Source organism: Silurus meridionalis, chromosome 7, assembly GCF_014805685.1.
Source record: "Silurus meridionalis isolate SWU-2019-XX chromosome 7, ASM1480568v1, whole genome shotgun sequence".
In the NCBI taxonomy this organism is placed as follows: Eukaryota; Metazoa; Chordata; class Actinopteri; order Siluriformes; family Siluridae; genus Silurus; species Silurus meridionalis.
In genome coordinates this window covers 32,930-55,266 of record NC_060890.1, presented here as the reverse complement: position 1 = coordinate 55,266, position 22,337 = coordinate 32,930, and the positions used below count along the sequence as shown (strand labels likewise).

Genomic DNA, 22,337 nt, shown 5'->3' with positions numbered 1-22,337 from the left:
AAGGGTGGACGTGTGGTCCGATCCAACAGACGAGCTCCTGTAGCTCAAACTGCTGAAGTTCATGCTGCTGATGATCGACCGGTCACTACTGCTTTAGCAGCAGAAGGAGACCAATATGATATTAGGAAGGTGCTCATAATGTTCTACCTGATTGGTGGATCTACACTGTGTATATATAAATTTATATATATTGCACATGGGTATGATACTGCACACAGTAGACGTAATAGAGGTAGTGTAGTCATAAAGATCCATTAAAAATAAGTACTTTATTATTTTTATCATAATAATAATAATAATAATAATAATAATAATAATAATAATAAACTTTACATGTACCAACCTTAAAATGTCTTTTTCTGCACATGTGCTTCCTTTTTATTGCTCTGTGCCTTAAATATAATAATCTGATATTTTATTTGTACATTTTTATCTGTGATTTTTATATATTGGATATGTAGATGTGTAGATTTGTGTAGATTTTTCAGTTTCAGACTCTTAAATTCGGACCCATAAACGGTGAATCCTGTCAGCTTCATATCATCACTGATCCTCTACAGAGTTTCCGTCTGTCTGCTGTTTCTTCAGCTGGTTTAAATCATTTTTAATTGTAAATTAAAAACCCAACGCAGCTGTGCTGATTTCAGTTTATTTAAGGAAGATGAAGAGAAAATAACAGAGGAATAGAGTGAGAATGTGTCATGTGGAGGGATGAGTGTGTGTGGTGTAAGTGTATCTCTCTCTCTCTCTCTCTCTCTCTCTCTCTCTCTTACTCTCTTTGTGACTGATGTTCTGTGTTTATATAAAACAGAATCAGATGGGATTTAGGAATTCTTTTTGTCCCAGTCCTCCTTCAGGGTTCCCATACAGACTTCACCTTTTATTCTTCACTTTCATCCCTACATTTCTCCCTCTCTCTCTGCACTCTGCTGCTCTCTCTTCTCAGGAGGCCACGTTTCCTCAGGCTGTTTTCCGAACGCACTGAGCTGCATGATTAAATAGACCTCAGAAAAAAACCTTCACAATGTTATAAAACTGTTTAAGGATATCAGGTGACTGTTTCACGGAGCTACATAACAGAACACGGAGCTACATAACACAACACAGAGCTACATAACAACACGGAGCTACATAACACAACACGGAGCTACATAACACAACACGGAGCTACATAACACAACACGGAGCTACATAACACAACACGGAGCTACATAACACAACGCGGAGCTACATAACACAAGGCGGAGCTACATAACAGAACACGAGCTACATAACACATCGCGAGCTACATAACACAACGCTGGAGCTACATAACACAACGCGAGCTACATAACACAACACGGAGCTACATGGAGCTACATAACACAACGCGGAGCTACATAACACAACACGGAGCTACATAACACAACGCGGAGCTACATAACAGAACACGGAGCTACATAACAGAACACGGAGCTACATAACACAACGCGGAGCTACATAACACAACGCGGAGCTACATAACACAACGCGGAGCTACATAACACAACACGGAGCTACATAACACAACACGGAGCTACATAACACAACACGGAAGTACATAACACAACACGGAGCTACATGGAGCTACATAACACAACACAGAACTACATAACACAACGCGGAGCTACATAACACAACACGGAGCTACATAACACAACGCGGAGCTACATAACAGAACACGGAGCTACATAACAGAACACGGAGCTACATAACACAACACGGAGCTATATAACACAACGCTGAGTTACATAACACAACGCTGGAGCTACATAACACAACGCGAAAGCTACATAACACAACACGGAGCTACATAACACATCGCAACGCGGAGCTACATAACACAACGCGGAGCTACATAACACAACACGGAGCTACATAACACAACGCGGAGCTACATAACACATCGCGGAGCTACATAACACAACACGGAGCTACATAACAGAACAACAGTAAAGTGAGAATGCAACAAGTCCCACCTGAGGGAAGAAGTTATTGAAAGTGAGGAGCATCAGACCAGTAAACACCATGTTCCTCTGTTCCTCTGTTTATTTCTGTAGCTGCTTTTATCCTCTGTCTACCTGCTTCTTATAGGAGGTCCAAGCACAGCGCTGAGCACTGAAGTGTTAAAGGTTTTGTTCAGGTCTCTCTGATACAGCTGTGGTTTACACACATCTGATTCCTAACTAGTGCTCAGGAAGTTTTGAGAAGAATCTCTTTTGAGGAAATGGTTCATATCACTGTATCACTGGATTTAGAGATGAATAAAGAATCACAGACCTTCAGAAAGACAAGTACAAACATTAAATACAAAGAATAACATGAGCTTCAGGCATAAAAAGATGAACATCACAGAGATGAAGAGCACAGAACCTCTTGTGATAGTGACAAGAAGACTTGTAGATGATACAGGACTCATTCATGCAGAAAAATCTTCAGTTCATTTATATCTTTGTTCCTGCCTTTTTTAAACCGCAACACAGATGTTCAACATAAAAACTAAATCAGATATTAAATTCTGTTTCTGATTGATTTGGGTGGATGTATGTGGAGTTTCAAGCACAGTCAAGGATTTACCTCCAGGCAGAAGCAACCAAGTTTATCCTGAATCACTGATTCAAAACTCAGAACACTCAGCTACTTTACAAAATATCTACCATCTACTATTTTACATCCACAGTAAGGTATTTACAGCAGGTATATTACAGCAGATGTTTTACAGCAGATGTTTTACAGCAGGTATATTACAGCAGATGTTTTACAGCAGGTATTTTACAGCAGATGTTTTACAGCAGATGTTTTACAGCAGGTATTTTACAGCAGATGTTTTACAGCAGATGTTTTACAGCAGGTATTAACAGCAGATGTTTTATAGCAGATGTTTTACAGCAGGTATTAACAGCAGATGTTTTACAGCAGATGTTTTACAGCAGATGTTTTATAGCAGATGTTTTACAGCAGGTATTAACAGCAGATGTTTTACAGCAGATGTTTTACAGCAGATGTTTTACAGCAGGTATTTTACAGCAGATGTTTTACAGCAGATGTTTTACAGCAGGTATTAACAGCAGATGTTTTACAGCAGATGTTTTACAGCAGGTATTAACAGCAGATGTTTTACAGCAGGTATTAACAGCAGATGTTTTATAGCAGATGTTTTACAGCAGGTATTAACAGCAGATGTTTTATAGCAGATGTTTTACAGCAGGTATTAACAGCAGATGTTTTACAGCAGATGTTTTACAGCAGGTATTTGCAGCAGTTGTTTTTCAGCAGGTAGACAGTATACACTATTCCTGGCAAAAAGGTTGAAATTTTCTCCTCATGTTCCCACAGTAATCAGGTTTATACACCATCAAATATGGTTTAGTGACTTCTAGTTTTGTTATTGTGTTCACTCTCTTTCTCTCGTACAGGACGTTTCAGGACCTGGCGAGACAGGTGGATTTGGATTACGGTACGGTTCGGGACTCGGCGGTGTACGACTACTTCAGGGCGAAGGGCACAAACCCGCTGGAGCAGGACAGCACTTACGCTGAGTTGTGGAGGACAATCAGCAAAAACAATGGGCAGGAATTCTCAGTGTCCAGTCCGTCAGAGGGAATCCGCAGGGTAAAGAATCATATTTTATATCTTTATATCCTTATACAGAACACGCAGATCCTGGATTCTGATTGGTCAGAAGGTGTTGCTTAATTTACTATAGTTTTCATGCACTGTGCAGTTTTTCATTTCCATAGTAACAGTTCCTTCACAGGAACACAGCGGATAAAAGATAATAAACTTGTGTAATTGTTAATGTTATGAGAAGAGACTTTATATGTTTTATACAGTGGACCCGGTTATGTCGACGTCGTAGGGGGTCGGCAAAAAGCATCGAGGTAACCGATGATGGAGATAAACGAAAACCAAATTGGTGGCAGTATATTAACGTGCTTGAAATTTCTTTATGTACATGATGTGTGTTAATAAATGAGAATGTGCATGCACGTGTTTTTGGAGGGTTTTTTACACAACAGCGTTGCTGCGATTTGTTTGATGAAGGCATGCTATAAAAATACATACAGTACATGTTTATCTGTCAGGAATCCACCTGCCACGCCCCCTTCGGCCCCCTTCAGCGTGTCAGGTTCTTTCTCGGCCGCTTTTTCTGAAGCTCCGCTTCAATCGCGCACATATGGTGCTCGTTTATCATCATCACCAGCTCCTATTTAAACTTCCACACTCTCACTGTCCGTTATTGTTGGTATATGTTGGTTCACGGCGGTCGTTGTTATGGCGCATGCGTATCCCGGTACGTGTCTTCCCACCGGCACTCTCTCAACGGCTGTGCTTTTCTTCCCAAAGCGCATCGCGGATTCTCCCGATCCTGCCGGTGTTTATTCTATGCTTTTGCTCATCACACGTTCGGCTTTCGCCTCCCGTTCATCGCATAACATTCAACAACAAAAGGCATTTGTGCACTAACTAACAGCAGAGATTCACCAGTATACAATACAACACCTGTAGCAGCTGTAGGACTTGATTTTTCCGCCATTTCCGCGAGTTCTTCTGCGGCTGCACCGAGATAACCGACGTTAAATGGCAAATTTTTCCCCCTTGTGCTCGAGATATCAGGGTTCGGCGACATAACCGAACAGAATTTGCGGTTCCACTTCAAAAACGTCGACTTAATAGGGTTGTCGAGGTAACCGAGGGCGAGATAACCGGGTTCCACTGTATTTATATATTTGTTCATATTTATGGATGGAGTCTCCAGTGTGAGCGTTTTTGTAACAGTCAGAGTTCTGAAGGTTTTCTCACATCCTCAGGATAAAGGGGTTACACTTTTTTGTGTTTTTGCATTTTTTTGTTCAGAAGAGAGAGAATACAGAGAGACTTGAGGCGGGATGAGTGTTTACAGCTGCTGTAACAGAAGTGACAACAGAAATAGATTAAATGTGATGTGGTGTTTTATCTGTAAATTCTGATGTGAGATTTTGGTGCGTGATCTCCACACACAGGAACAGTGATGTGTTCTGATGAACGGCGTCGTCTCACTCTCGCTCTCAGGACTGTGATGAGACGTTTGAGTGTTTGAATGAATGGCGGTGTTGTGAAGGTTATGGTTTTTCAGGATCTGCGTCACGGCTGCTTTGTGGAGAACGAGAGCATTGATAACACCAGCTTCCTGTCCACCTTCTCATCCTGCACAACACTGCTTTGTTTTTGTCTCATAGCTGCAGCTGTTTTGGGTTTAAAGATAGCGCACTGTTCTCATTATTCGAGCACGTGTACACGTGAAAACAAAAGGAATTAATGATGACGTTGGAAAAAAGCACGAAAAACTGTCACTTTCTTTTACATGGTTAATGAGCCGCAGCGCTGGAGGCCTGCACACTGCTTCATCTGTGAGACGGTTTAATGGTATTATTTTATTCTTATAGGAGATACTGTAGGATCAGTTTGGAGCCCTGACCAGCAGCGTTTTAAGCCGTGTGGAGGTAAAAGCTGAGCTCAGTCTCCATGGCTGCACTGCTTTTCTGTAATTACTGTGACTTTAGCGTCTCGTGGCTGTGGAGAATGTGCTGACACCTTCTGCAAAACCGCTTAGTGCAGATGAAGGTTTCTACATGAGCTGTATTTCATGTAACTTTCACAGGAAGATTATTGTTACACCAAGAAAAACTATGTAGAAGCCTGTAGAGCACATTAGCATTGCATTTATTCGCGTATTCATTTTTCCCTTCAAGGCAAAAAAAGGTCCTTATGCGTTCCTCTGGGACATGGCAGTGGTGGAATACGCAGCGCTGACGGACGACGACTGCACCGTCACCGTCTCAGGAAACAGCATGAGCAGTAAGGGTTATGGCATCGCTCTGCAACATGGCAGCCCTTACAGAGACCTCTTCTCCCAAAAGTAAATAACCTTCTCAATCTCCCTGTGTCCTCTCTCATTCTCTCTCCCTCTCTCTAATGTACCTGTAATTCCTGTCTGTTCCCCACTACAGTAGATGATGAGGTGTGATATAAAGGGAATTGTTCTGCTTTAGTAATGGGGGTAAAGAAGGAAGATGAAATAATGATAGATAGAAAATGGCCTTGGGTGCAACCTGAAATCAGAAACAAGTGCTTTGGTAAATGTCAAGTGCCGAAACTGGGAGGAAACGACAGCGACGCGCGATTCTGAAATAAACGACTGCATCTGTGGGTGAAGTGATGAGCTTTGATTCTTTACTTGCAGGATTGTAGCTCTGAGTTTTTTCTCCTTATAAATTGATCTGTTTGTGAGAGTAACAGATGCAGGCAGATTGTACAAATCTCCACATAATTGCTTGTAGCCAATTAGAACGGCGTAATCATATTTCTTGTGCATTTGGGAAGCCAGGAGAGCTGTTTTTGTCTCTCAACTGCCTTCACACAATTTCATATTGATCTATCAGGAATCTCTGAGCATGACTCAACAGCTTGCAACACAGACTGCCAGTGATTACTGTTCGTTAGATGCTTATGTAATTCTCTCAGGTCTTTACAGGAGGGTGAAGTATTAAAAAGAGCTTAACTTCATAACATGCCAATTTTACTCTCCTACATTCTTAATTAATTAATACTACAGTATATAATATCGCTGGAATATCGGATCGTAATATAATATTGATCATTTCTGTCACTGTGAGCAGCAGCAGGAGCAAAGATGAATAATTACTCACTAAACTAATGACTTTCACACACCTGTGTATGAGGAAAGATAAGATAAGATAAGATAAGATAAACCTTTATTCGTCCCACAGTGGGGAAATTTCTTTGTTACAGCAGCAAAGGAAAGAAATAAAAATAGATGCAAATATATATAAAGAATATACACATAATATAATATACAGTATACACACAGTACCATGTATAAATACAATAAGAGAAGAAAAAGGTGAGAAGAAAGGAAGGTGATCTCTCTACTACAGAACCACGTCTCTGTCATGTGCACCACAGTGCTGTTCAATCCTGATTCTGATTGGTCAGAAGCTGTTGATTCATTTTCTCTGATGAAGTTGAGATCAGTACTCACGCTGAATTGTTACATTTAACATGCACATTGAGAGTAAAAATCCATTTATTGTTTTCAAAAATAAATGCATTTTAATTTGAAATCTTTTTAAAAGATGATAAAAAGAGATTTATTTATTTAATCATTTATTTATTTATTTATTTATTTATTTATTTATTTATTTATTTATTTATTTATTATTTCACCCCCCACTTTCAACTTCTCTTTAGTTTTATGTCATCATTTGAATTGATTGTCCATAATCACTCAGAAACACTTCACTGATTCCACTCCTCCTCCTCGTCTCAGATATTTAGATATTTCATGAAAATGTTTAGTGTCAGTGGAATCTGAATCCCTGAGTGATTGCAGCTTCAGGCTCCCACCCTGAGGGACGGCAGAGAGCCGCAGGATAATAGGCCCATGAACCAGCGTGTCATCTTCTGTAGAGAGAGGGATTCATCTTACTTTTCCCTTTTTCTATCCCATCATCTTCCAATCCCACCGTGCTCTCATTTATCTGCAGTTCTTTCAGATGTGTTCGTCATGTTTCTTTTCCTGGAAGGATATTGCTCGGCTTTTTCCCACGGAGGAGCTGATCAAGATGTCTCAGTGTTTTCTCATTAAACATCTCGATTATTTTCACTTTCATATTTCTCTGTTAGTAGAATTTATAGAGATGTGTTATTTAGTCATTTTCATAGCTCAGCTCCTTGACTGTGTGTGTGTGTGTGTGTGTGTGTGTGTGTGTGTGTGTGTGTGTGTAAGGTTTCTCTGTCCTCTTTATTTTTGCTGTGTTTGTTTGTGTTTAAATGTGAAGTGATGGAGTGATGAAAAGAAATTAAAAGCTCAGTGGAGCATAATAATTTAAACTTTTACATTCTTCAAACGTGAATTGTGTCTCCATTGTGTCTTCACTGTGTCTGCATTGTGTCTCCACTGTGTCTCCATTGTGTCTCCACTGTGTCTGTATTGTGTCTCTATTGCATCTCCACTGCGTCTGCATTGTGTCTCCACTGTGTCTGCATTGTGTCTCCAATGTGTCTGTATTGCGTCTCCACTGTGTCTGTATTGCGTCTCCACTGTGTCTGTATTGCGTCTCCACTGTGTCTGCATTGTGTCTCCACTGTGTCTGCATTGTGTCTCCACTGTGTCTGCATTGTGTCTCCACTGTGTCTGCATTGTGTCTCCACTGTGTCTGCATTGTGTCTCCACTGTGTCTGCATTGTATCTCCACTGTGTCTGCATTGTGTCTCCACTGTGTCTGCATTGCGTCTCCACTGTGTCTACACTGTCAATTCAATTCAATTCATGTTTATTTGTATAGCGCTTTTAACAATGAACATTGTCTCAAAGCAGCTTTACACAGATAATGTGGTGATTAAACATAAATATGTTCTTTGTAAGTATGTTTGTCCCTGATGAGCAACTGTGGCAAGGAAAAACTCCCCGAGATGGCATAAGGAAGAAACCTTGAGAGGAACCAGACTCAAGAGGGAACCCATCCTCATCTGGGTTGCACCAAATGTCCATTTGAAGCAGATATACAAAGTTGCGGGGTACAGTGATGATGATCAGAAGCAAACTGCACTCCCGAGTCAGTGCAGCAGACCGCCGACACCAACTACAGTCCAATCCGTCCTCAAAAGCACCCGTTCTACTCCGGAATTACATGGAACCACCCAAGGTGTTGATGAGACCGTCCCAAGCTGCACAGAAGTGTGAAGATCCACAGAGGGGAGAGGGGCAGGAACAGTGGTCACTGGAGCCTCAGGAGCATGTTTAACTCGAGAGAGAGAGAGAGAGAGAGAGAGAGAGAGAGAGAGAGAGAGAGGGTGACAGGAAGAGAAGGATATGGATTATTAAGTGTAACTATTGGTGTATGAAAGTTAATGTCACTGTGCAGTTTGGACTCCGGCAAGACTCGCTATGGCAGCATAACTAAAAGGGAGAACCAGAAGGTAACACAGACATGAGGGATCTCTGGGATAAGAGACGACCCACCACACCACCGTCAACAAACCTGAGTGAACGTGTGAATGTGAGGGACGACAGCATACAAATATACCAGTTCACCAAACACTCTATATCCATGTTCCCTCCAGATCTGTGCCTTTACCTAAGAGAAATCTACTGATAAAAGGCTTGACTAAATAAATAAGTTTTCAACCTCGACTTGAACACTGAGACTGTGTCTGAGTCCCGAACACTGATTGGAAGGCTGTTCCATAACTGTGGGGCTTTATAAGAGAAAGATCTGCCCCCTGCTGTAGTCTTCATTATTTGAGGAACCAACAGATAGCCAGCACCTTTTGATCTAAGTAGGCGTGGAGGATCATACTGGTACAGAAGTTCACTCAGATACTGCAGTGCGAGACCGTTAAGTGCTTTATACGTCAGTAGTAATATTTTATAATCAATGCGAGATTTGATTGGGAGCCAGTGTAGACTGATTAAAACAGGGGTGATGTGGTCATATTTCCTAGATCTAGTGAGGACCCTTGCTGCTGCATTCTGGACTAACTGAAGCTTATTTATGCACTTACTCGCACACCCAGACAGTAAAGCGTTACAGTAGTCTAATCTAGAAGTAACAAAAGCATGAACTAGTTTTTCTGCATCCTGTAACGACATCATATTTCTAATCTTAGCAATATTTCTAAGGTGAAAGAAGGCGATTCTGGTGATATTATTCACGTGAGACTCAAAGGAAAGACTCGGGTCAATAATCACACCAAGGTCTTTGACAGCCGTACATGCTGAAACAGAAACACCATCCAGAGATGCTACGTAATCGGAAAGTTTACTTCTAGCTGCATGTGGTCCTAGTAAAAGTACTTCCGTCTTATCTGAGTTGAGCAGAAGAAAGTTATTAAGCATCCACTGTCTAATGTCCTTTACACACTTCTCAACATTGTTAAGCTGATCTCTCTCATCTGGCTTTGCTGAAATATACAGCTGTGTGTCATCAGCATAGCAATGGAAGCGAATCCCATGTTTATGAATAATTTCACCAAGAGGCAGCATATATAAAGAGAAAAGCAGTGGGCCTAAGACAGATCCTTGAGGAACACCAAACTTTACCTCATAGAGTGTGGAGAACTCACCATTTACATCCACAAACTGATAGCGATCAGTCAAATAAGACCTGAGCCAAGAGAGAGCTGTTCCTTTATTCCTACAACATTCTCAAGTCTAGCAAGCAGTATAGTGTGATCAATGGTGTCAAAAGCTGCACTAAGGTCGAGCAAAACAAGTAAGGAGACAAAACCCTGATCAGAGGCCAATAACAGGTCATTTACCACCTTAACTAGCGCCGTCTCTGTGCTATGATGAGGCCGAAATCCTGACTGATACATTTCAAAATGTTATTCATAAGCAGATGTGAGCATAACTGCTGTGCTACAACCTTTTCTAAAATTTTGGATATAAAGGGGAGATTTGATATCGGTCTGTAGTTGGACAACTGACATGGGTCAAGGTCAGGTTTCTTAATAAGGGGTGGATAACTGCCAGTTTGAAGGATTTGGTACATAACCAGTGCTAATGGAAGAGTTAATTATTTTTAAAACAGGTTTGATTACCTCTGGAGCTATCTGTTTAAAGAAACTAGTAGGCAAGGGATCGAGAATACAGGTTGATGATTTTGATGAGGAGATTAATGAAATTAAGTCACTCTCATGAATAGTAGTGAAGCTTTGTAATTGATTGTCTGCTATAATGACACTGCTGTCTACAGGGTTACTTGTAAAATAATTTGGATTTATATTAACCGTCTGGATTTCTTGCCTGATGTTTTCAATTTTATTATTAAAAAAGTTCATGAAATCATTACTACCTATTGATGGTGTGCATGTTAGCGCAGTGCTTTTATTCCCTGTTAATTTTGCTACCGTGCTGAATAAAAATCTAGGATTGTCTCTCCACTGTGTCTGTATTGCGTCTCCACTGTGTCTGCATTGTGTCTCCACTGTGTCTGTATTGCGTCTCCACTGTGTCTGTATTGCGTCTCCACTGTGTCTGCATTGTGTCTCCACTGTGTCTGTATTATGCCTCCACTGTGTCTGCATTATGCCTCCACTGTGTCTGTATTGCGTCTCCACTGTGTCTGTATTGCGTCTCCACTGTGTCTGCATTGCGTCTCCAATGTGTCTGTATTGCGTCTCCACTGTGTCTGCATTGTGTCTCCACTGTGTCTGCATTGTGTCTCCACTGTGTCTGTATTGTGTCTCTATTGCGTCTCCACTGTGTCTGCATTGTGTCTCCACTGTGTCTGCATTGTGTCTCCACTGTGTCTGTATTGTGTCTCCACTGTGTCTATCCCATGTCCATACTACACTTTAATACATTTTTCTCTGATGTATATATAATATTAATACTCACAGTCTCTGTGCTCCAGATATTTGCAGTGAAGCTCCAGACTCCTGTTACTGAATAAACAACATCTCAGTGTGGATTCTTCTATTTTTTTATCTAAAAAGGCTTTTAGACCTTCAGCCCTTAGAGTAAGAATGTGGTGAGAGCTGAATAAAACACAATGTACATATAATCAAACAATAGATCATGAATCAATTGCAATAAATAAATTGGACATTATCAGATAATAACTGTTTAATGTTTTGAAGAGGCCACAAAGATACTTTTGTTCTTGTTAAGCTTCTCTGCGTGCAGGAGATCGGACGCGACCGCATCGGAGACAAGGCCAAGAGTTTTATTGAATCTTCCCTTTGTGTCATATCAGATTGTGATTTGGAGCAGAAAATGCAATCTGCTTTATTGGGTTTGGTTTTCAACCGACTATTTCTTTTTTTTCTCAGACTTAAACACACGTCTGAGGAGATGGTGCGCTGACACACTGCCAGAAGTGCACTACACCAAAAAAACCTGGCAACCTCCAAGACTTAATAATCTGAATGGGCCTCTCATAAAATCAAGTTACACATCCAAGTCTGAATACAGAAACTTTGCTTCCACAATATTGACGTGCCGTTAAAAGTTACATTTGGAATACAGTTGCATTCTTTAAAAAAACACCTGAAATAAGTCAGGCTGAACAAAAGCTACTAAAGATGCGAAAGCTACTAAAGATGCAGTCTGATTAGGTTTTCTTTAAGTCTTCAGTATAAAGTGTCATTTTTTGAAACTCACTGATCACCTGCTCGTATAAACAATATGTTTTGTGATGTTCTCACGCTGTTTCTCTTCAGGATCCTGGAGCTGCAGGAGAAGGGGGACCTGGATGTTTTGAAGCAGAAGTGGTGGCCTCGTTCAGGTCGCTGTGACCCGGGGAGTCAGCGGGGGTCTCCAGCCGATGGACGTTCCCTGAAACTGCACAGCTTCGCCGGGGTTTTCTGCGTGCTGGCCGCAGGGCTCGTGCTCGCCTGCCTAGTGGCTGCCCTGGAGACGTTCTGGAGCAGCAGCAGCAGCCACTGCCGCCGAGAGCAGCCCAAAGAGGTGACCGAGCACAGGGCCGGGAGGGCTGACGATACTGCCACACTCTACTTTACGGATCCGGCCGCAGATGCGAGCCCAGACTTAGTAGAACTCCAGTACACGCAGTTATAGGTGTGCTCTGCTGAAATCAAAATTGGTTCTTTTCCATCTTCCAAAAATAAAAAACGTGCCAAGACATCATTTAGTTTCTAGCCACATCCACATTCCCCCGTTCACACCAGGCACTGTGGCATTTATTTGTATTTTTATCACAGCACTATTGCCTCATTATACAGGAGCTGTAGTGCTGATTTATTGACATTTATTTATAGACAGAAAATCTTTTTGCTTTTTTTTAAATCTTCAGTGTAGAAAGTAGTGACGTATTTTTACTCTCCTTCACCGAGAAATCTTCTAAATTATTGTCCCTAAAATATCAGCAATTAGAAAATTTGTTGTCTATCATTTTTTAATATAATTATTTTTTACAAATAAATGTCATGTTTCATTATTAACAATTCATATTCACTTCATCCATTAAATCGAGCAAAACCCCTTTTTCCTGACGTGAGTCCAGCGTGTGCGTTACTGTAAAAGCGCATGTAGAAGATGAAAAGGCTTGACATGGATCCATAAACTAAAGTGTGGTTATAAAGGATGTTGTATGGGTCAGAACCCAGTGAAGCCATCAGACGTGTAGTCCGTCATCCCCAGTGCTTTAAACTGTCAATGTGGAGAGTTGAAATTTCTCTTTACGTTTTTTTTTTTTGTTATTCTTTTTGATATGTTTATGATCTTGTGCAGGTTACTAAGGATTACAGAGTGAGAAGGGTTTCAGATCCATTGAGATATAATGATATTGCTACTGCTTCATCGGAGGGGAGGAAGGACATTTGGACAGACAGAGAGAGAGACTGGGATGAAACAGAGGCTATTGATACAGGTCAGAATAGAACTCGTGCTGTCCGATTGGGTCGAGTGTGAGGGGCGGGGCAAGGGAGAAAAAACAACAACAAAAACAGGGGTTCATTCGAATATTAAAGAATTGTCATTATACTATTTCTTTCAATCTGCTCCTCTGCTGAAGAAACGTGAACTGAAAGACAAAAATGATCATTAGGTTAAAAAATAGATGAATGAATTCATTAGTTATTACTTTATAATTTCTTATATACCAATATCACCTACACAAAACATTACAGTATAGAGTTTCTATTGAGTTTAAATATTTCAGTAATGATATACAGAACTGTGCATAAATATTCACCCCCTTTTTACATTTTATAAAGTTGGAACCTGGAGCTGAAACAGACTTCATGGTTGGACTCGTATATAGTCATGAGTCCGCACTCATATAACCATCGTGCGTTAGAAGTTAGAACTGAGATCAAACTCTTCCTGACATCTTGGAATGAGAGCTTCATTACTGAGGTCTGATCTGTTCGGTTTTTGCTTAAGATCAGTGAACCTCCACTCTTGAATCTTATGAGTTATTTTCAGGAATGTCTCTTGAATGTCTTTATCCGTTTCACCCTCAACCCCAAAAATCTTTCTAGTCCCTTCTGATGAAAAGCACTCACACAGCTTGATGCTATCACCGCCATGCTTCACAATGTAGCTGGTGTTCTCAGGCTGTTGGGTTTCTGCCAGATTTAGTGTTGTACACCACAGCAACAATCTGATTTTCCCCCCGTCAGTATTTCAGTTCCAGGTTGCCTCATTGCAAATGTAAAAAAGGTTCAGCGGTTGAATATTTCTGCATGTTTTAATATAAGACACATTATAAAGTATATATACATCCTACTTCAACAATCAACACTCATTTATTCATCAAACTGCAAAAACGTTAAAGACAGAGATCCATTTGTGTGTGTGTGTGTGTGTGTGTGTGTGTGTGTGTGTGTGTGTGTGTGTGTGTGTGTATCTAGGTGAAGGCTTATCCTGTAATCAGACAGTATTACCTCCTCTAATCTCCCATTTGTAATGTTTGGCTCATATTATTATAAACTATAATCTTCAACATTACACATGTTTAGAACTAACATCAGTTATCTACAGCCTCCTCCTCCCCCACATGCTGGTTACTATCAAACCCTCTCTTTTTCATGTGATCTGTGAACTACATCCTTCTGAGTGGTGAGATGATTCCTACTAGGGATTAGTGAGGTTTTTAATGTCACAAACAGATCACTGGATGGAGAAAGAATCAGGTCAGGGGTTTGCACCAGGAGCTGGCAGTGGAGCATGAGAATGGAGATCAGGGATGAAGTGTGAGTTTGAATCTGGATCAGGATCTGAGAGATAAATTCCAGTGAGCAGGTAGAGAGCATGATGGAGATGCAGGACTGGTGTATCAGGATGTGTGGTGACACTGAAAGTTGAGGAAACAGGAAATGAACAGAGCTGAAACCAAGGCCAGAGACGAGGATTAGAACGTTAGACAGGGTTTACTATTAGTCTGAATCAGAGCTTTGATTCATTTGCTGTTGTTTTGTTTTAATGCACAAAAATAAACACACCAAAAAAACAGAAGAATGTTGTGTGGTGTGTGTTTAAAATGTCCTCATAAAACTCCTACCTCTGGGATGAGCTCAGAAATATACAGCGATTATCGATACCAAGTGAGAATCAAAGCCACACAGAGCCGATCTGCAGAATCACTTCCATGCTTCATAAAAGTGCATGTTGAATCCAGAAGGTTCTGTTAAACGTCTCTTTTCTCTGCAGCGCTGCAGCTCCGCGCTTAAGCTCAGTCCTGCTCGATCCCAAAACAAACACAATTCAGTGAGTCAATTCAGAGTCAGATCACTCACTCAGTAGAGATGAATTGGAAGTGGATTAACATAATTTCTCTCAGACTGAGACAAGAGTGAGACGATTGTGATTAAAGTGTGTTCTCACCTAAAAAGAAAGCAGACTGAGGAGTAGATCACACCAGGGTTCCATTCAAAATAAGCAAATTACTGTGTGTGTGTGTGTGTGTGTGTGTGTGTGTGTGTGTGTGTGTAATTACTGTAAGGATGCTCATACTGAAATGTTTTTAGTAGAAATAACTGATCGAGTCTAAACTGAGACGTCTCGGTTCGTGTCCCACTGAAACGCTTGGGTTTGTTTCGACAGTAGATGAAGATGGAAGGTGATCTGTTCTCAGGATGTTCTCAGGATTTTGATGACACAGGGTTACACACGATGCAGTACAGAGCTCCAGAGCTCCAGCAGATGTAGAGTAACAATGACAGAGGCTGTGATTGTGGGGCTTTTGTGTAGTGCTTTTCAACAAGATGTTAGAAGTGACCATGTTATAAAATCGTACACATGAAATGTGAAAGCGATTTCAGTGTCATGGCCTTAAAAGATAAGAGAATAAATAAACAGGACAGCAGATTAATGACTTGATGTACAGAGATTGTAGGAGAAAAAAGTCACTCTAATATCACAGTCTTTACTCATTTATCACTATGATACATAAACAAGCGTAGAGTTCAGTGCTGAAGTGTAAAAAAGCTCTCAGGAAATCATCTTTGGGAAAACTGGATCCAACTCGAGTCTAATCAGAATAAAATACAACTGTTTTTCTGAACATTTATTGCTACGAGTTTATGAAAAACAGATCCCCCGACTCCAGTTTAAGTTTATCTTCATGCTTCAGTGTTTTTTTTTTACATTTTGTACTGATCCGTAATCCTGGTTTCGCTTAGCACACATTTTCCTGTCCACGGGCCAAATTTGATTTCAAAGTGCACATTCTATACTTCTATACTTCTCCCTCAATTTGATGCCGTAAAAAAGGCAAATCCGACTCTGCCTTTAATTGTGGAACTTTGACCGAGGAGAAAAACAAAGCAGAAAGAGAAAGCAAGAGAAAACGAATTTGCGTGGAGCTTCCGAGTTCTCAGAAAAACTCCCTCCCTCCCTCCCCTTCTCTTTTCCTTCTCTCACCCTCTCCAGGACAAGGAGGTGAACCTGGAGCAGGTGCATCGGCGCATGAACAGTCTCATAGACGAGGACATGGCGCACAAGCAGATCCCCGGGCCATCTATCGAGATCTCTGCCCTGGACATCGGTGGCATGCAGCAAGCGGCACGGGAAGCTGGCCGGGATTTCGTGGGCACGGCTCTATCCGTGAGCACCTTTCTGCCAGAGCAGGCCCATGGAGTGGGCAGGACACTGGCACCAGGGCCTGGCACTGCGCTCCCCCTGCCCCTGGGCAGCTCCACCATGCCCTCCTCCATCCACTGCAAACACAGGGCTCCCAACGGGGGTCTCTTCCGGCAGAGCCCCGGCAAGACACCCATGCCAATGCCCTACCAATCGGTGCCAGGAGGACCCATCCCCGAAGCCATTGACCCCACCCACAGCACATCCATCTGAGGCCACAAGGGGGCAGCTTTCTTGTGTGGGAGGAGGCAGGGTGTGGCAGTACACATTAGGGTTGTAATGTATAAAAAGAACAAAGAAAAAAAACACAGATGGAGGTTGATTTTTAATATAGATACAAAAAACCAACAAAAAGATCATTTCTTGTAAATATTTGTAAATATATATAAAAAAAAAAAAAAAGAGCGAAGTGAGGTAAAGTGTATTTTGAATATTCTCAATTTTTGGAGTTGAGTTACAAAAATGAAAACAAAACAAAAAAAAACAACAACAAATTATGAAACAGACTTTGAAAACTGACTGTTTAAATGGCTTTGTAAATTTTGTTCTATGGATAAAGACGCAAATTCATTGTGATTGTTTTCTAAGTGCCGAAATAAAAAAGATGTCTCTCCGCAGTTTGTTACTAGATTATCACACAGTTCACTTCGTTATGAATCATAATGAAGATGAATCAATCGTTCTAACCCTTTTTAATGTTTTTTTTTAATTCTGTCATTCTTTAGTCTCCAAGAGCATCGTCTCAGTTTGGCTGTTCGGCTGTTTTCCTTTCTGCTCTTTAACATGTTCGATGATCGACAGTATGAACGTTAGCGTTAGCATTAGCATGGAGCTGTAGAATGAGGTGAAGTGCAGCTGGAACACTTTGAGTACAGGTTTCCTGAAGAAGAACACTTAGAAACATGTCTGGATTGTTGGTGGATCTAAATGACAGCGTACCTGCTCGATCAATGCAAAGGTGTGAAAATAGTGAAATTGTTTATTTTTCATATTTGTGTGATGATATATGTAACATACATACAGAGATATTTTCCTTCAGAGTAAACAAATGAAACACTTTTATCAATCACAAACTCTGTAAAGACAAATCTAAAATATAAACGGTATAAAACATGCTGTGATCCAACTTTTCTTTTCTTTGCTTTGCTTTTTCTGATGAGAGAAAAATGATGCTGTCATTATGAAGTATTTTTATGAGGAAGATTGTGTGGCTTTTTTTTTTGCCAGTTTTTGTCATGAATACACCACATGACTTTACATCACAATACGATTTTCTCCAGGAATATGAATTGTGTCATTTCACTGCTTGTCCTCGTCTTTTCTGTTCTTGTGTAATTGTTTTTGCTTTTTTTTCCACCTGAGACTCTGTTTGATTTTACTGCGTTTCTCCTGCTTCATTTTAATCTCAGTAATCAGGTGGTGCTGATGGATGACAGGGATCTGATATGAGCAGGTGTAGATAAGTGTGTGTGTGTGTGTGTGTGTGTGTGTGTGTGTGTGTGTGTGTGTGTATGTGTGTGTGTGTGAGTGTGTGTGTGTGTGTGTGTGAGAGAGAGTTTGTGTGTGTGTGTGTGTGTGTGTGTGTGTGTGCATGTGTGTGTGTGAGAGAGAGAGAGAGAGAGAGTGTGTGTGTGTGTGTGTGTGTGTGTGTGTGTGTGTGTGTGTGTGTGTGTGAGGTGTGTGTGTGCTGTTATCTCTATTGACTTTCTCCCAGTCAGAAGTCACATGAGGCTATTGGATTGATGGATTGGAGGACGTTCCTGCACGCAGTAATCACAGTCGTAGCCTGAATATCTCGTGTACGTTCCAGTAGTTTCTGACATTAACCAAAGCGATTTCACATCACACTGTGTTCCGCCATGAAAAGCCGCTGATCTTCTGGCAGGAACAGACACAGCCTTGTGCTCAGCGCTTTTACTGCCTGTACTCCTGACTCCAGACTCCTGACTCATGACTCCAGACTCCAGATTCCAGACTCCTGACTCCGGATTCCAGACTCCAGATTTCGGATTCCAGACTCCTGACTCCGGATTCCAGATTCCTAACTCGTGACTCCAGACTCCAGACTCTGGATTCCAGACTCCTGACTCCGGATTCCAGACTTGACTGGAGGAATTACACTGATGATTTACAGATGAAATGGAAGGAAGAAGTGTGTAACTGCAGTCTGTAACATGACACCAGATGGAGACTCTTATTTTCTTTATGAATCTGCTGCTTGGAGTTTCTTAATTCTTTAATAAAGAAAAATGGTTTACATGTTGTTGAATGACGAGTGTTCAGTTGTACAGACGAGGTCATGTGACCAAATCACTGGAGTTTTTCTTCTCTCACCATTTTAATTATTTCTGCAAGAAATGAACACTTTACTACCACTTTACAATACAACACAACAACACCACATCACCACACCACAACACAACACTACACCACAACCCCCGTCACAACACCATGTCACAACACTATAACACTACAACATCAGAACACAACAATATCACAAAACTGCATCATCACAACACTACAACAACACAACCCAGACCACAACATCACAACACCACAACTTAAAAAATACATCTTCACAACATCACAACACCACACCGCAACACTACAACACCAAAACAGTACTGGAACACTACAACACCACCAAACTACAACACTGCTACTTCACAACACCATACAACTACAACACTGCTACATCACAACACAACAACATACAAAAGAACACTACAACTCCGAATAACACCACACCAACACAACACTTCAACAACACACTGCAAGACTACAACTCTATAACACTACAACATAATAAAGACCCTACTACAAAACAACAAAACTTCATCACCACAACACTGCTACATCACAACACTACAACACCACAAAACCACAACACAAAATACCACAACACCACAAAAGTACAACACTACAACACCAAAACACTACACCACAACAAAACCCGCAAAACTACAACACTGCTACATCACAACACTACAACACCACAATACTGAAACACAACACTACAACACTGCTACTTAATAACAAAACTACAACACTGCTACACCACAACACACAACTCCACAATAATAACACACCAACACATAACACTATAACACCAGAACACTATAACATTTAATAAAGAACACTACAACTTTACAATAACACCACACAAACACTACACAACCTACTACACAACCACAACCGAGCAGCACCACACAAACAGAACTCCACAATACCACAAAATAGAACACCACACCACTGTGACACCACAACCCCCAACAGAACACCACAACACTGCAACACTACAGTCTTAATAATGTTCCTCAAAGTGTTCCTGAACAGTGTGTAGCAGTGTGGATGTGCATGGAGCTTCATCAGGACACAGCCTTTAGGGAACACCGTTACCTTGAAGTGGAGACCTGAGTTACCAGGAGATCTGGAACAGTGTTGAGGTAGGTGGTACATAACATCAAAGTAAAATCCGAAAGAACACCAGGAGCATCATACTGCCTCTGCTGGCATACATTTCTTTTATAATGCATCACTTCCTCAGGTAAGCCATGCCCATGCACCCGACTGTCAGACCAGGTCACCTTTTTCCAATGATTCATGGTCCAGTTCTGAAGATTTCAATGCTCACAGGCACTGATTAGCTCTGAATGCCTCCGGTTCACTGGGTCTCCTTTTTTTTCAGTACGTAACCACTGCATACCAGACACACCCCCATACCCCTGATACCTGCTGTAGGTAAAGCGTGAAACCAGATGTCTAGACGTCACAATTTGGCCTCTTGTCACAATCGTTCAGATCTATTTTATTCCCTTAGTGCCTAAATATTGTCTAATAATATTCCATTGATTATTACTAAATTATTATTATTATTATTATTATTATTATAGGGAGACTAAATTAGATTAGATTATATTCAACTTTATTGTTATTTATTGGGAATGATGTACAGAAGGCGCAGCAGGTAATAATATATGTATATATAGTAATTTACAATGATGTCTGCAGATAACATGCTCAAATGACATGATATAGTAATGTACCTGTATGAATGTTGTATGATGCAGTATATACAGTATAAATATGTGTGGAATATACGAGAATGTGGTGATAAGTTATAAATGGTGCAAACATGCATAGTGGATAAAGTAAAAAAAATAATAATAATGACAAAGTGACAATGCAGTAGTGGATTTTGACTTTGCAGAATGAAGTTTGAGAGCGATGAAGCAGTAAGGTTTTGTTTAATTTCAGATTGAATACTATGTGTGTGTGTGTGTGTGTGTGTGTGTGTGTGTGTGTGTGTGTGTGTGTGTGTGTGTGTGAAATGAATTGAGGATTGAGAGAGTTATTCGAAGGCTTTTGTGTCACAGCACAAAAAATACATTCACAATTCAGTCCACATTTCGCTGTTGTGCAAACTGTGTATTCAACTCAGTACTGATAAACGTGTTTAAAACTTCACACACTTTAGTTTATTCTCTCTCTTTAGCAGCTTTATCTCCACACGTCTTTCTCCTGTGTTCTCCAGATAAACTCTGGATCCACAGCGTCCCTGAGCTGCATAAAGAGCATTGTGTTTCTGAAGCATTTACTGTCTTTATTTGTCTTCACTAAAAGTTTTATTCTTGTTACTCCTTATATATATATATATATATAAAATATTAATCAGACGCACACCTGTGGGAGCAGATGGTCTAAACGGGGCAGAGTTCAGTAGAAGTGGAATATAAAACTAGTCACATAAACACCTTTGATTTCTGAAATGTTACATTTTAGACTCAGGGACAGAGGGATGTGAAAATAAATCTGTTGCAAAAGAGCTTAACTTTCTTCTAAGCGACTATCAAGAGCATCCCGGGCAGCTGCATCACTGCCTGGGTTGGGAACTTCACTGTCTCAGTTTGCAAGAACCTACAGCAAATAGTGAGGATGGCTGAGAAGATCATCAGGGTCTCTCTTCCATTTATCATGGACATTTAAAACAGTTTCTTCCCACAAGCCATCAGACTCCTTAACATGAAGAAACTGGACTGATGAACACACACAATCGAGGAAAAAAATCTGCTCTGTTCTGTACTGTACTGTTCTGCTCTGTTCTGTACTGTTCTGCACTGTACTGCTCTATACTGCTCTGTACTGTACTGCTCTGTACTGCTCTTTACTGTACTGCTCTGTTTTGTACTGTTCTGTACTGCTCTGTTCTGTACTGCTCTGTGCTATACTGCTCTTTACTGTACTGCTCTTTACTGTACTGCTCTTTACTGTACTGCTCTGTACTGCTCTTTACTGTACTGCTCTGTACTGTACTGCTCTGTACTGCTCTTTACTGTACTGTATTACTCTGTGCTGTTCTGTACTGTTCTGCACTGTACTGCTCTGTACTGTACTGCTCTGTACTGCTCTTTACTGTACTGCTCTTTACTGCTCTTTACTGTACTGTATTACTCTGTGCTGTTCTGTACTGTTCTGCTCTGCTCTGCTCTGCTCTGTACTGCTCTGTTCTGTACTGTACTGTTCTGCTCTGTTCTGTACTGCTCTGTTCTGTACTGCTCTGTACTGTACTGCTCTTTACTGTACTTCTCTGTACTGCTCTTTACTGTACTGTATTATTCTGTGCTGTTCTGTACTGTTCTGTACTGTACTGCTCTCTACTGCTCTTTACTGTACTGCTCTTTACTGTACTGTATTACTCTGTGCTGTT

General features: G+C 40.9%; 1 protein-coding gene across 3 annotated transcripts in view; it reads left to right on the top strand.

Moving 5' to 3' along the window:
* LOC124389018 (glutamate receptor ionotropic, delta-1-like) overlaps positions 1 to 18,156 on the top strand; it is a 282,312-nt gene extending 264,156 nt beyond the window's left edge. For 2 of the 3 annotated variants that reach the window (XM_046854216.1, XM_046854218.1), the window contains exons 13-17: positions 3,435 to 3,630; positions 5,751 to 5,917; positions 12,247 to 12,493; positions 13,277 to 13,415; positions 16,421 to 18,156. In XM_046854216.1, the coding sequence (XP_046710172.1) occupies positions 3,435 to 3,630; positions 5,751 to 5,917; positions 12,247 to 12,493; positions 13,277 to 13,415; positions 16,421 to 16,818 (1,147 nt within the window). In that variant the 3' untranslated portion in view covers positions 16,819 to 18,156. The remainder of the gene's footprint in view (positions 1 to 3,434; positions 3,631 to 5,750; positions 5,918 to 12,246; positions 12,494 to 13,276; positions 13,416 to 16,420) is intronic. The other variant, XM_046854217.1, reaches the window with a different exon arrangement.
* Positions 18,157 to 22,337: the final 4,181 nt, after the last annotated feature.